General features: G+C 41.7%; 1 protein-coding gene across 9 annotated transcripts in view; it reads left to right on the forward strand.

Annotated features, from left to right (window-relative positions):
* The first annotated feature begins 928 nt into the window (after positions 1-928).
* Positions 929-12,965, forward strand: part of RBM33 (RNA binding motif protein 33) — a 102,144-nt gene continuing 90,107 nt past the window's right edge. For all 9 annotated transcript variants that reach the window (XM_074574115.1, XM_074574117.1, XM_074574121.1 and 6 more), the window contains exons 1-2: positions 929-1,185; positions 11,269-11,347. In XM_074574115.1, the coding sequence (XP_074430216.1) occupies positions 1,158-1,185; positions 11,269-11,347 (107 nt within the window). In that variant the 5' untranslated portion in view covers positions 929-1,157. The remainder of the gene's footprint in view (positions 1,186-11,268; positions 11,348-12,965) is intronic.

Consider the following 12,965-nt stretch of genomic DNA (forward strand, 5'->3'; position numbering starts at 1 on the left):
TCTTCCTAACATCTCATCTAAATCTACCTTCTTTCAGAATTACCCCTTGTCCTATCACTAGAATCTATTTAGCACGTTATGACACTGAGCCTGTAAAGCCATGTACCCACGTGAGGTTTGAGTGCAGAACCAAGAACTACATGGCCTGAACTATTTCAGTTTAGTTTAAGCAAGCGTTAATTCCCCTGCATATACAAGTCTTAAAAGATGAGAGGACCACGGACCTGCTCAACATAGCCCAAACCATGGCTTTTATGGTGTATTTTAATCCTATTAACCCGTGTGGCTTTTTTCCGCACAAGAGGTAGCTCAACTTGGGGCTTGAAGCTGGACCTACAACCTACTGAAGCCTCAATGCAGCCCAGGCTGCCCTGGGCACTTTGGAGTGCTGTAAGCAGCCTCCCGCTTTGGCAAAGAGATCCTTGATGGGGAGGCCTGGGAGCACTGAAAAGCAGCACCTCCTTCTCCCGTTCCCACTCCCCACTATTTGTCCCGGTCCGGCAAAGTCACTGCAGCCGGCGCGGCCGGCCCCGCACGCAGCCAGGCCGCAGCCAACAGCCTCCCTCAGGGCCGGAGGCCGGCGGACCTGCTCCCCTGTAGGGGGCGGCTGGGCCCAGGCAACACGCACTGCCTGCAAAGACCCCAGGCAGGGCGCGGAGCCGCCCGGAGAGGGCTCCACGGCCTTTCCCCAGGGCCTTTACCGACCCAAGGCCAGAGGGAGCCGCGACCGCCATTCCGCCACCGCGGCACCCCCACCTCAGCTCCGCGCGCGCAGGCGCGTCCCCGCCCCCTCTCCCGCCACCGCACATGCGCGCTCCCGCCCGACCCGCCCCGGAGGGTGGTTCGGCGCATGCGCAGAGGGCCCCAGCCAGCCAACCAGCGGCGCCCGCTGCCCGCCCTGCCCGCGAGGGAGGGTCCGGTCCTCCGCCGTCCCATGATGCAGCGCGGGGGCGGTGGCGACACGGACGGCGGCGGCCGCCATGTTGTGGTAGTTTGTTGTTCTCCCGCGGTGGGTGCGTGCGGAGGGGCGGCGGGAGGGGGAGTTGCCGGGCGCTGAATCCGAGCCCTTCCCCGTCTCCCCCCCGCTCCCCGCCGCTCCTGGGGGTGGCACGGAGTCGCTGCTGGTAGCCGCCGCCGCCTGGGCAAGGTGAAGAGCCATGGCTGCCGCCTTGGGAGGAGGCGCAGGTAGGTGCCGCGGCCCCGAAGGGTTTCGTCTGAGGGCGGGTAGGGGAGATCGGGGCTCTGGGGCCTGGCGTGGGGGAGCGAGGCCGGCTGTAGGCGCGGCGCGGGGCCTGGGTGGCGGCGGAACGGCTGGCGGGGCCGAGGGAGCCCTGGGCCGCGGGGCCTTCCCAGGGCGGTGGCGCCGCCGCCCCCCGCCGCCTCTCGGGCGGCGAGTTTTGCGTTCTCGGGAGTGCAGGCGGGAACTCCTGTGGCACCGCAGGGCTCCAGGGGCTCCTTTCTTGCTCACGGGAGCCGGCGTCTTGCGGTGATGGGAGCTGTTGCCTCCCCTTGGCCGGGGTAGGGCCGAGAAGGCGCAACAGCTTCATTGCTCACTGCAGGTGTGGGACCTCCAGGTGGGACGGATGTGTTTATTTAGAGATATTCATTCCTGTGCTGTTACACTTCCAGTATGTAACCTGTTTGAGCGACTTATCTCTCACCTGGGGAGTAGTTATAATTTATTTTACAGACTGGCCAGAAGTACAAGGCCTCCCTTGGAAAGGGTAAAATGTGAAGTCAGTGCTCGACCCCAGGACTCCCAAGCGTGCCACCGCTCCTCTTCTTGACTAAGGATGTTTCTTCTGCTAGCATTTTAAATGACAGCTCAAAATGCTCTGTGTTTCTGATTGGTATATTAAGCAAATTTTAAAATTTGAACATTTAGTTGAGTGGTTAAAAGAGACTTGCAGGGGTCACACTGGGCTGTTCATGAGAGATACAGTTATGAGAACATGTCTGTTTCTGGTGCTGTGGGCCTTGCTTTCACTAGGAATAACAGTTTTGATAAAGACTGGTCAGAGCTGTCAGTTGACCCACTTGTCATTGTCTGTACAAAAGTATGTGATGGCTTTAGTCAGTGTTTTTTCTGTAAGTAGGTGTCACAGAGAAGAGTGTGGCTCATCCTTGTGATCACTCACCTAAGTGGTCAGACTGTTTGCCATTGTTAGCTTAACTGGTAACAAACTACATAAACACAATTGAGTTTCTTACTGAAGGTAAACGTTTCAAAGAAATTCCCTAATTTAGGAGTTGAGAGGTTTGGGAAGAAGTCTAGGAAGGACAGCACTGATTGGTAAAACAGTAAATATTTGAGTATTTTTGGGGCGTTTTTTTAATGGTGTTAAGTATACTGCAATGTCTACATTATTTTACAAAAACCTCTGTGCTAGTTTCTGTGGTTCAGATGAGTGATTTATGAAGTGGAAGTAAACTTTGCCTGTATGTTCTATCTCTGGAAGTTTTTTCTAGTGTTATGAGGACAGAATAATTTAAAGTGTCACTTTTGGAGCATTTTAGTTCTTGTGTTTATAACTGCTGCAAGTTGAACAAGCATGCTTTCATGTACAAATGTCTATGCAATAGACAGCCTTCAAATAGGTGGTGAAATTGCTGTTTCAAGGCTAGTTCTTTTTGTTGTGGAGTACCGTTTGTGTCTAACCATGAATTAGGATCTCTTTGTACTAAGTGGGCACAAGCAGTTGTTTGTTCAGTGTTAACACTGTGCTCATCAATAAAGGGTGGCCAACTAAATATGATCCTTAGCACATGTAAACAGTGATTGTTTAGTCTAGATGATCACTGTGCACCACTTGCCTAAAAGAAGTAACCCAGAGGTGTTGCACACTTACGTTCATATGACTAGTCAAAGAAAATTCCTGGTTGAATACACTTTTCAAGTATTAAATACACTTTAAAATCCACTAAAAAAGCCTGGCACTTACAGCAGTGGTATATCTCTTTGGAAAGGGGCTGCTATCTAAAGTCAATAGCAGTAACAAATGGGAAAGAAGGCATACAGGGTGAAGAGCTCAGGACTAAGTGGTTATTTGGCTTAAATGTTTTTGGTCAGTTAAAGTTTTAGTTATAGGAACTAATGTTTTGGATTTTTTGGGGGGGTGAGGAGGACTTTAAAATACGGGGATGACAGCACCCCAGTGTTTTCTTAAAAAAAAAAAAAGGCAGCCCTAACGAGTGGTAAAGTAGTATGAAATAGGTCTTGGAAAAATAAACAGTGTTAATTTGATGACTTTGCAGGGTAGCAGTTGACAAAATGAGACTGTTTTTACTTTGAAAATGCAGAATGAAGTTTAAATCTTCTGTAAGGATATGATGCAGGGATGAAAAATGAAATGTGAAATGGCTATGCCAGCTGAACATTTGAATGGAAGGAAGGTGATTTGTCTGTTGGACATCATGTGTGGACTTAACAGTCATTTATAATTTTTTAGGCTCCTGGGAAATACTGGCTTGATTCATAAGAATAAAGTATTCGTATGTGCTTTTGTGACTAGATAGTTGTGTTCGTGCAGCTAAGCTTTCTAAGGATGAAGGTAAAGGCTCTTTTGGTGATAGGTTTCACAAACATAAACTGGAAAGTTTTCAAGTGGTGGTCTGTGAGGTCTCTGGGAATGATTCACAGCTTCATATTACTTCACAAATTCCTTTGCTCTTTTGAGGTCCCTTCCAACAGGGCTGTTCTATGATTTAGCAATCATCTGATATAGTGTAACATTACAAGTGTATTGTATAGATGCTGATTTTTTTTTTTTCTTGGTATACTGCAATCTGGGTAAATTGATTGCAGTAATCTCATTTAGGGAGATGTGGTTACAGGGTAAACAACAAACCATCACTAAAACAAAGCAAGGAACGCTTGTTACCCCAGTTGTCTGCCATACTGAAGAAAGGGAAGACTATCACAAGTTTTATTCCTTTCAGATTAATTCACTTCTGATGAACTTCAGTGGTCTAGAAGACTTTGAGTGTAGATATCCTTGGGGTGTGAATCATGACAGGGGACAGGGTGGAGCAGGAGCTGAAGAGGACCCTATCTATACATGTCTACTCCATATCCCTGCTGGAAGTCCTGTACCAAGAGTAGCTGAATGGGTGTTTCTCTACCTCTTAGCATGTTATGTTATTCCTCTAGCTTGAACCTAAACTGTCATCAGTTTAATTTCACTTTAATCTGAGGGCTGCTGTTGTGCTCTCAGCAATGTAGTGGCTTTAAAAACCTTTTGCGAAGCTTTGATAAAAATTGGGAAAAAAGCTAATAATGCTAGCCCAGCAGACACCTTTCTCTGTGTTGTGGGTCACTATCCAATTTAAAGATGTAGTAAAAATTCTCCAGTCTCCAGACAAATTCAGTTGAATTTGTCATGTTTCAGGCTGTTCAGCAGCAGCATACAGGAGCTGGAAATAGATTTTGCATTTGTGCCTAAATGAAGGTGGCTGGAGTGCTGGCTGTGTTTTCGTCTCTGTGGGTACTGCATTCTGCTTTATTAGGTGGACTGATGCAACTGGTCATTTAGAGATATATTGGAATACATACACACTAAAACTCCTCGCTAAGTGTCAAAGGCCTGTGGAGTTTACAATTCAAGAAATAGAAATATATGATCATGGGCTATTGTACCAGCTGAGGACTACTGCCAAAAAACATTGCTACTTGAATGAGCTTGTGGCAGGCAGATTTGCTTTCAAGCATAGCAATTTTTAATCTTTATATTTCTTTGACAAGCTTTCACTGAAAATTAGCATTCTTCTGAATGTTCTCTCAGGTCATCAAAATTAAATACAGCCTTAGTATCACTTGTTCTTACAAAAGCCAAACCATGCTTTATTGCATCAAATACTAAACCTCAGTTTTTAGGTCACATCGAACTTGTTGTCCAGAATAATTTAAGGTGATGGTTGTTACTGACTTGACCAAAAAACCTCCCAAGTAATGTCGTTGGTTCGTTATGTGTTACATTATGCTGTAATGCAGCTTCAGTTTTAACTATAACTTTCGGTGGCTGTGAAAGCTGGAGAGTTTCTGGAGAGTTGCAGTTTCTCATTGGTGTCCAAAGCCATTTGAGAACTGAGTTCATGTGGATTTCATTTAAACTGTTGGTCTTCATTCACTGTTCAGCATGTTTGTGAGGCAAGGACTATGAGACTTTTAAAAGTTTTTCCAAAGAAAATATATGTTTTCAAATCCAAGCAGACTTTTTGGAAATGTTTGTTTGTTTGTTTGTTTTGTGGTTTGGGGTTTAGATGTAGTTTGTTTTTTTTTTTTTTAATATAAAATAAATAAAAAAGATACTGTTCATTTCAAGCAGTGATTAGAAAGAGAACTTCAGTTCCTGGCATCATATCATGAGTTTTGTTCTTGCTTATTGCTAGTGACTTACTTTGCATCATGACAAACTCTCTAAAAAAAAAGGTATTTTTTGAGAAGGTAAAAAGAACTTATCTCCTGTAGAAATTAATTTTTCTACTTTATGTCTTTGAGGAAGCTAAATGCTTCCTAAACTAAGGAAGCTAAAATAGGAGTAATTTTGGAAGAAAACATGAAGTACACCAGTTGAGGGACGTGTTATGCAATTCTTACATTGTTATAAATACTTAGTCACTGAATACCTAGTGCTCCTATGAGTAATTGTTTACCAGTATAAAGACTCCATGATGTCTGTCCCTGGAAAATATAAAGTAAATAGTTCATGTTTGAGTGTGGTGTATTTATGCACATGTATTCCTGTGGGTAATGTGGTAGTAGGAGTGAATGTGATTGTTGTGATGGGGTAGAGAGCTTGATTATCTGTAATAAATGGAACTGGATTTATAGTGTGCTTCATGACCTGTTATGTTTACATCACAGTCTCACCTTCAGGAGTTCCTGTTGACTTGTGTTTTTACTGCTAGATGCTGTCATGATTTGTTACCAGAAGTTTTCATTCAGCTGCTGTTAACAGTAGAGTTGCGTTGCCAGCCTATGTTTCAGGCACAGCCGTTCCTCATGTTATTCTTCTGTATCGCATAGCAAGAGATACTATAATTCAGTTCACTATCAGGCAGAAACATAGGTCTGTTTTTAAATGGTATACTCAGCTCCTGAAAATCGAGGCTTTACAATACCTGTGTGTTGTGTAACCTTTTGCAATGAAATATGAAGAAAAATATTGTGTGGAAATAAACTATTACATAAAGATAAGCTGGTAAGCTGTTTTTAATCTGGAGACTTGTGCTTGAAATGCTGTCAAGCTGTCATGTTGAGTGTTTTAAATATGATACCGGGGGACAGGAAAGATCAAGATGGACTTTTTACGTTCAGCGTTACATCTAAGTGTAGAGAAGTGGCATTTTTTTATGAGGTAAATTACTTTTTTCCTCTAGGTTTTGGGTTTTTTTTGGTTTTGTTTTTTTTAATAGCTTCCTTACCTGCTCTGCCCAAAAGCAGTGCAGTTTAGTTACTCTATTAAAAATCCTGTTGGGCAAATAGTGCGTAATAGTTTATCCATTGAACTATTGGATCGTTGTGACATCCCCGTCTTGTATTGGGTAGGGAGAAATCTTTGATGCTTTTTCAATGCATAAAGCTAGTAGTATATTTTATGTTTATAATAGTGCAATACTGAAGCTAACCAAAATACACAGTTTTGAACTGTTAAGGTTTATGAAGCAGCACGCGGTTAGTGTTCCAGAAAGCGTGCAGGTATATTTCTAGGAAGACGAACAATTCAGTCATCAGATGTTTTCCCTTGTCTAGAAGCCTTGGCCATCTCATTGCAGTAAAATACACCATCTTAGCAACAGTTGCTATGTAGGACTACCGTTTTAGGCTATATTGGTACCATCTTAAGATGTTAAGAGCTCTGCAGTGTTCCTGCTGATTCACCTCCTACGCTTGTGAGACTTGACTGTGTAGCTTACGACTTCCATTTTACATTAGAACAATGATTAGTGAAAGTTTTATTGAAAGGGTGTCCACAGAGTTAGAAAATACCATCAGCATGGCCAAAGAGGAAATGAGACTTTGATTTTCTGGATTTCTAGGGTGGATGATCTATTCGTATTAAGTGGGGAAAAAAGATAACAGTTGCGGGCATATATATCATAAAACAATATAGAACAGCTTATAGCACTTCTGGTGCTACACCAGGGTAAGAATAAAGCAAATAGGAGCCTTTTAATGTGGGGAACCAAGTGTGTTTGTCTTCATGCTTACTCTGGTTCACAGCTGGCCAGGGCCTTGGGAGACAGGCTGGTCTAACAAAACAGCCAGCGTTAGTCTCTGCAGCATCCTGCAACTTCTCTGTCACTTTGATAACAATGATTTTCTTATAACTGCAGTAGGAAGAGCCAATTGGTGGATTATTTCTTTTCTTTTCCTGTGTAGCTGGTCTACTTATTTACTCAGTTCTTTTTTTGGTGTTTGATAGGTCTTGTTTGGGTATTTTTTTTCCTTCTAGTGCTGCCTGGAAGTTAAGAGAGGGGGCTTAGTGTTTTTAGTGATCTGTCAGGATCTTCCAGTTGATACAGCTAATATGCACATATCTTGGTGAGCTTTGCCATGAGAGGCCTGAATTGAAAGGAGGAGCTGTAGCCATTGCATTCCTCAGCAACAGTTACTATGTACGACTAGCTTTCTAGGCTGCATTGATACTGCTGGAAGAAATATAAAACCTCTTCCTACTCCTACAATGGACAGTTTCCTTCTTAAAGAGCTTATGTTCATGGATTCCTGCCTTTTCTTTTTTCCTCTCTCTTCACCTCCCACACAGTACTACTGAGAATTATATATATGTATAAAAACATCTTTAGCTGTTGCTTTTGGAGGTTTTGTGCTCTGCTGATGCTGAATGTTCCACTTTCTGTATGAGTTAATGTTTTACAGGCACTTAACCATGCTTGACACAAACATTGACTTGTAAGAGTTTCTCAAGGAGAAACATCCATAAATGTTATACTGATTGTTGTTTATCATGTTTTCCAATGTTATTGCCTGGACAGAAAAGTGAAAATAGTGTAGTTTCAGAAATGGAAAAAAAAAGTGATGCCTCACTGAGGTTTGCTAGGTATCTTATCACACTGCAGGTGTAAGGTCTGTGTCCATTTCAATCCTTGCTATCTCTTGATGAAGCTGGCAATAAATGCTATTTGTAGATGCGTGACTCTTGTGACCTCCTTTTCTAATGGTGAGCTACAACCTGTTTTGGGCTCTGACAACACTTAATGTCAAAATGGCATAATTTGTAACGCTCATTGTCAGTGTCAGCTGTCACAGAACATACAAGCATAAAAAAGAAAAGCTGTTTCCCTCTGTCCCAAAGATCTTTATATCGTAAGCGTGTAATGAGACAGGGAGAGAAGAGATGAGAACAGGGAGGTGCTGGAGGCATATGTGTAACAGTTCCTAAAAGTTGTGGTCACCACTCACAGATTGAACAATTCTTTTTGAGGCTTTTGTATGCCTCCTACTAGAGGGGACTTGTGAAAAGGGCTTTGCATGGATGTAATTCGGCTTTGGATATTGGTAGGAGCTGCTTGTAAATAAGGAATAGGATGTGAGAAATTTGGAGTGGTTGGAAGAGCTGGAGGGTGGAGGTTTGTGATGTTGGCTGAGCAGGGGGTTCAGGTCTACATTAGAAACTTGCCAGGAACTTAGACCCTCTTTTGGTACTGTTTCTTCATTAGTAGTAACACTGGGTTGAAGCACTTTTATGGCCATGCAGCTTAACTATCTGGCCTGGAAAAGTGTTGTGAATTATACCAAGGAGTGTTTCTTTTTGCTGTAGGGAGATCTCAACAGACAAAAAGGGTTTGGCGTGTACTTTTGTGTTGTCTAGATTTAAACCTGGCTGACGTGAAGGTCCGTCTGTGTAAGAATTATGTGCTGAAGAGCTTAGATCTTGTCTTCAAGTGGTGTTTGTTTATAATACAGCTTTCTGGTTCTGAAAGTGGTGCCTGACATGAAAAAATAATGATACCCGGCAAGCAAGCAGGCATAGCTTAAAAAGAAGTTACTGTCTTCCTGATGGTGGTTGTTGTCTTGAGCTATGTTAGTCAATATGTGGACATGTGTAACTTGGTTGCTGCAAAATATGTCACATTACCTTAAAAAAAAATAAATCTTTGGAGGCGGTTACATCAAGTCAGTGGATTACTGCAATCCAGCTGTGTAAGAACAATGACTGTGCAGGATATTTGTGCTCTTAAAATGGCACAAAATAATCATTGCAGCATGATTTTGAATGACCATACGGAAAGCAAGGTGGCGTTTTTATTTTTTTCTCCCCAAGATGACAAAATAGGGTAATGTAGTGTTCAAGAGGAAGGCAGCAAATGCCTGGATATTTCTCTGGCTTTCCCCTGTGGGTGAAATAGGAATCAGAATTGAAGGAGGTTGTGATATATAGATGTTTGAGCAGAGAAAGGTGAAACAACTGTTTGTTTCAATGCTATTAGCCCATGTAAATTAGTTTAAATATAGAAGGTTAGTTAAAATATAAAAGTGTCTGCAGGAAGTAAAAGGGCGAACCTGATCAAAGGGGATTGTTTTTAGCTACTGTTTCAGAACAAAAGAGTTGACACACTTGACTTGTGTTGCATCATAATTCATACTGGGCAACCTTACTTTCATAGCTATTGAAATTTTTGGTTTGAAAGCTCTTAATTTAGTGACATTGCAAGAACTGAATTTTCTCGTTTTAATGTTTTTACCTCCTTTAAAACTTGACTGGTCACTAACAGCTGACTTTGATTTTTATGAAGTAAGAAGTGAATAGGTTTGTCATTGCATGTGAGGAATATTCACTAAAGGATACTGGGTTGAGTTTAATGAGCTGAAGACAGATTTAGTTTTGAAGGTTCATTTAAAAAAAACAAAACCAAACCACTAAAAACAAACACAAAAAACCAGTTGATCCTTGTCATTGTACTTGGTCAAAGAGTTGAGTGCAAATAGGAGTCAGGAGAATGATTGGAAACATGGCATCTTAGTGTTCACCAGTTCAGACTGTCAGGCTGCAAGGACTGTATTGCTCAACTGCCTGTATTTTGAAGACCATTAAACTGCAGCCAGTTTCCCCATGTGTTGAGTGTAACTTATTTGTCTGCTTGTGTGACCCTTAAAAGAGTCATTAAAGTGTGTGAAAAGACACTAATTCCAGGTGTGCATTCTCTGTTGGGCTGTAACCACAGGATGGGAGAGTGAGTGCTGAGTGTTTCTGAAGGTATGTGCTTCCAGTTTACAGATGATGAGGCAACTGGATATCTGAACAGATGAGCTTTGCATTTCTTTTGCAGATAAATGGAAGATTTAATATTTTTAAGTAGCAAAATTGTCATTTACAAACTATGCTATGCAAGAGTAATTTGTGATTTGGGCACAAGCTAGAACATAGGAAGTTCCGTTCAAATACACGGAAAAACTTCTTTACAGTGAGGGTGACAGAGCACTGGAACAGGCTGCCCAGGGAGGGTGTGGAGTCCCCTTCTCTGGAGATTTTCAAGACCCGCCTGGATGCAGCCCTGAGGGATGTGCTTTAGGCAATCCTGCTCTAGCAGGGGAGTTGGACTAGATGATCTCTAGAGGTCCCTTCCAACTCTGAAGATTCCGTGATTCCGTGATTTGATAGGCTAAAGTGAGGATACTTGTTGAGAGAAATATATGGAGCACCAGTTTTATCTTGGAAGGCATGTGCATGCTTAGGTACCTGGTGTAACCTGCTTCAATGACCTACAGTGTTTTTAACGCCTCAGTGGAGATAACTGGTAGCGTATTACACCTGACTTCCCTCTTCTGTTTTGGGTTGCTGGTGTCATCCTGCCTTACGCTGACCTGAGGTTTACTCCTATTTTCAAATTGTCTTTACAGGCTCAGTGTGGGTTTGCCTTGTGGCCCCCAAGGCAAGCAGAGATCTGGTGGACATGGTTCCCTTCACCTCCGTTGCACCTCAGTTTCATGCATTTCTGGGGAGCTCCTGTCTCTGGGATGACCTTTGATGTCAGCATTTTCCAGTGATTTATCTCATGCCCTATCTGTCTTCCTTGTGTCATCCTCACCTCAGTAGTGAGAAGAGGGGAAGCTATATAGTACATTATGGTTGTTTATTATTGAAGCATGTTGGTATTTATTTTCTTCATGTTAAAATGGAAAGTAGAAAAAGGTATTTTTGCATCGTCTAAAAAAACAACACCCCCTCTAAAAATCCCACCTAAATGGTTGCTCCAGAAACCTTTCATTTTAGTAAGAATTATTTAACGTAGTCACCTTTTTTACAGATGATGACTTTGATCAGTTTGATAAGCCTGGTGCAGAAAGATCTTGGAGAAGAAGAGCTGGAGATGATGACTGGGACAGGTATGTAGAATATTTTCATCTTCAGTTTCTGCATGCTGAATTACATCGCTCTGTTTTCCCATTCTGGTATTTTGTGTTCTAACATTTAGAGTGGTGCACATTTAGATACTAATGAAGATGTTGGTTGTTATGCATGTGTCAGCCGATGCTAGATTGTGCCAAACATATACTTGCCTTGAGGAATATAGAGACACTATGAAGAGATACCATTTCAAATTGGATAAATGCAAAGTATTTGTGGTGTGTAATTAATGTCCTGGTTTTCCTTTTAAATAAGTAGTAGACTCAATGGTTTAAATAGATTTTTTGATAGTACTTGAATTTGCCCAACTTAAATTTTTTTTTAACTAGATGTTTAAATTCATATCCTCTACTTCAGTTTTACATTTAGGGAGAGTAATGGAGCTTTAGGTATGTGTTTCTATTGAAAAATATGACTGTTGTAAAGATTTAGAAGTATGTATGAACTTTGTTATTTTGGGGAAGAATAAGAGCATGTTCGTTTATGCGAAAGCATTCTAGTTGGGAAAGACCTGAATCAAGCTGCTGGCTAGACTTGTCTATTCTACTTGGGAGAAAACTTTTCACTGTCTTTGTGGGGTTGCTTTTTTTTATTATTCCTTTTTAATAACAGAGAGACTTGTTCAGACTTGTTTTTCACTGTAAAAAGGGGAAAAAAAACATTCCAAATAGATTTCTGTCTTTTCTACTAATCATTCAAGTGATTGTAGTAAAGAAATCTTACCCTAAGTAGTTTTCCACTGAGCTGAACCCTTGGAGTGAATCAGCTGCCCTACATTTATTGTCATTCCAGCGGGATTAGTTTCCTCTTCTGTGCTTTTCTGCTAGGTTAAGTGGGTACTTTTCGTTGCTCTAGGAGGTAAGAGTGAATAAGGAATTCAGACAATAGCTTCAGTATGCTGGGTGCTCTACTGTATGCTGGTGAGGGGTGTCTGCTCTCTGTCATGCCAGCACAGCTGTTCGTGGCTTGGACGGTGAACTGCATCAAGGAACTTGAGGTGGTTTGAGAGTGTAATTAAAATAACTTGCTCAGCCTGGGTCACTGTACCGTGCTGCTTCCCAGCTCTGGGTATTCAGAAATACTGAAGCCAATATTACGGGCAAAATACTTTGTGTTAGAATATTTTTCTGAAGTTTTTGCCTTTGCTGACTTCATGGTATGAGTAGGTGGGCTCTTCAAGTGCTGGCTGGTCACATTTGTTTTTTGCTGTCCTACTCAATGCTGTAGAAATTTTGTAAGAGTCAAACAGCTGTTGTATAGGAAGTTGTAAACTCCCTGTGACAAAGTTATTTTTATAGGACTTGAGAAAGGTTATAGGGTATTTTCACTAAGCTGAGACTTAGAAGCGCAAAAGGATTCAGTTTTAGGAGAAAGTTTTCATTTATGTATTTATTATTAGCTGCATATAATTTAAGATAGAGGATCAAAAATCACCTTGTTTTAATGAAATTATAAGAGAAGTGGTTTCAGGTGCAGTGCTGGAGATTCTAGAGTTTCATTTTGCTGATCACTTCAGAAATATTTTTTTTCCAACTGTATCAGAATATTATTTAATTTGCATGTGTTGGAATATTTGTTGTTACTAATAATTCTTTT

The sequence above is a fragment of the Larus michahellis genome, chromosome 2 (assembly GCF_964199755.1).
Source record: "Larus michahellis chromosome 2, bLarMic1.1, whole genome shotgun sequence".
Taxonomy (NCBI): domain Eukaryota; kingdom Metazoa; phylum Chordata; class Aves; order Charadriiformes; family Laridae; genus Larus; species Larus michahellis.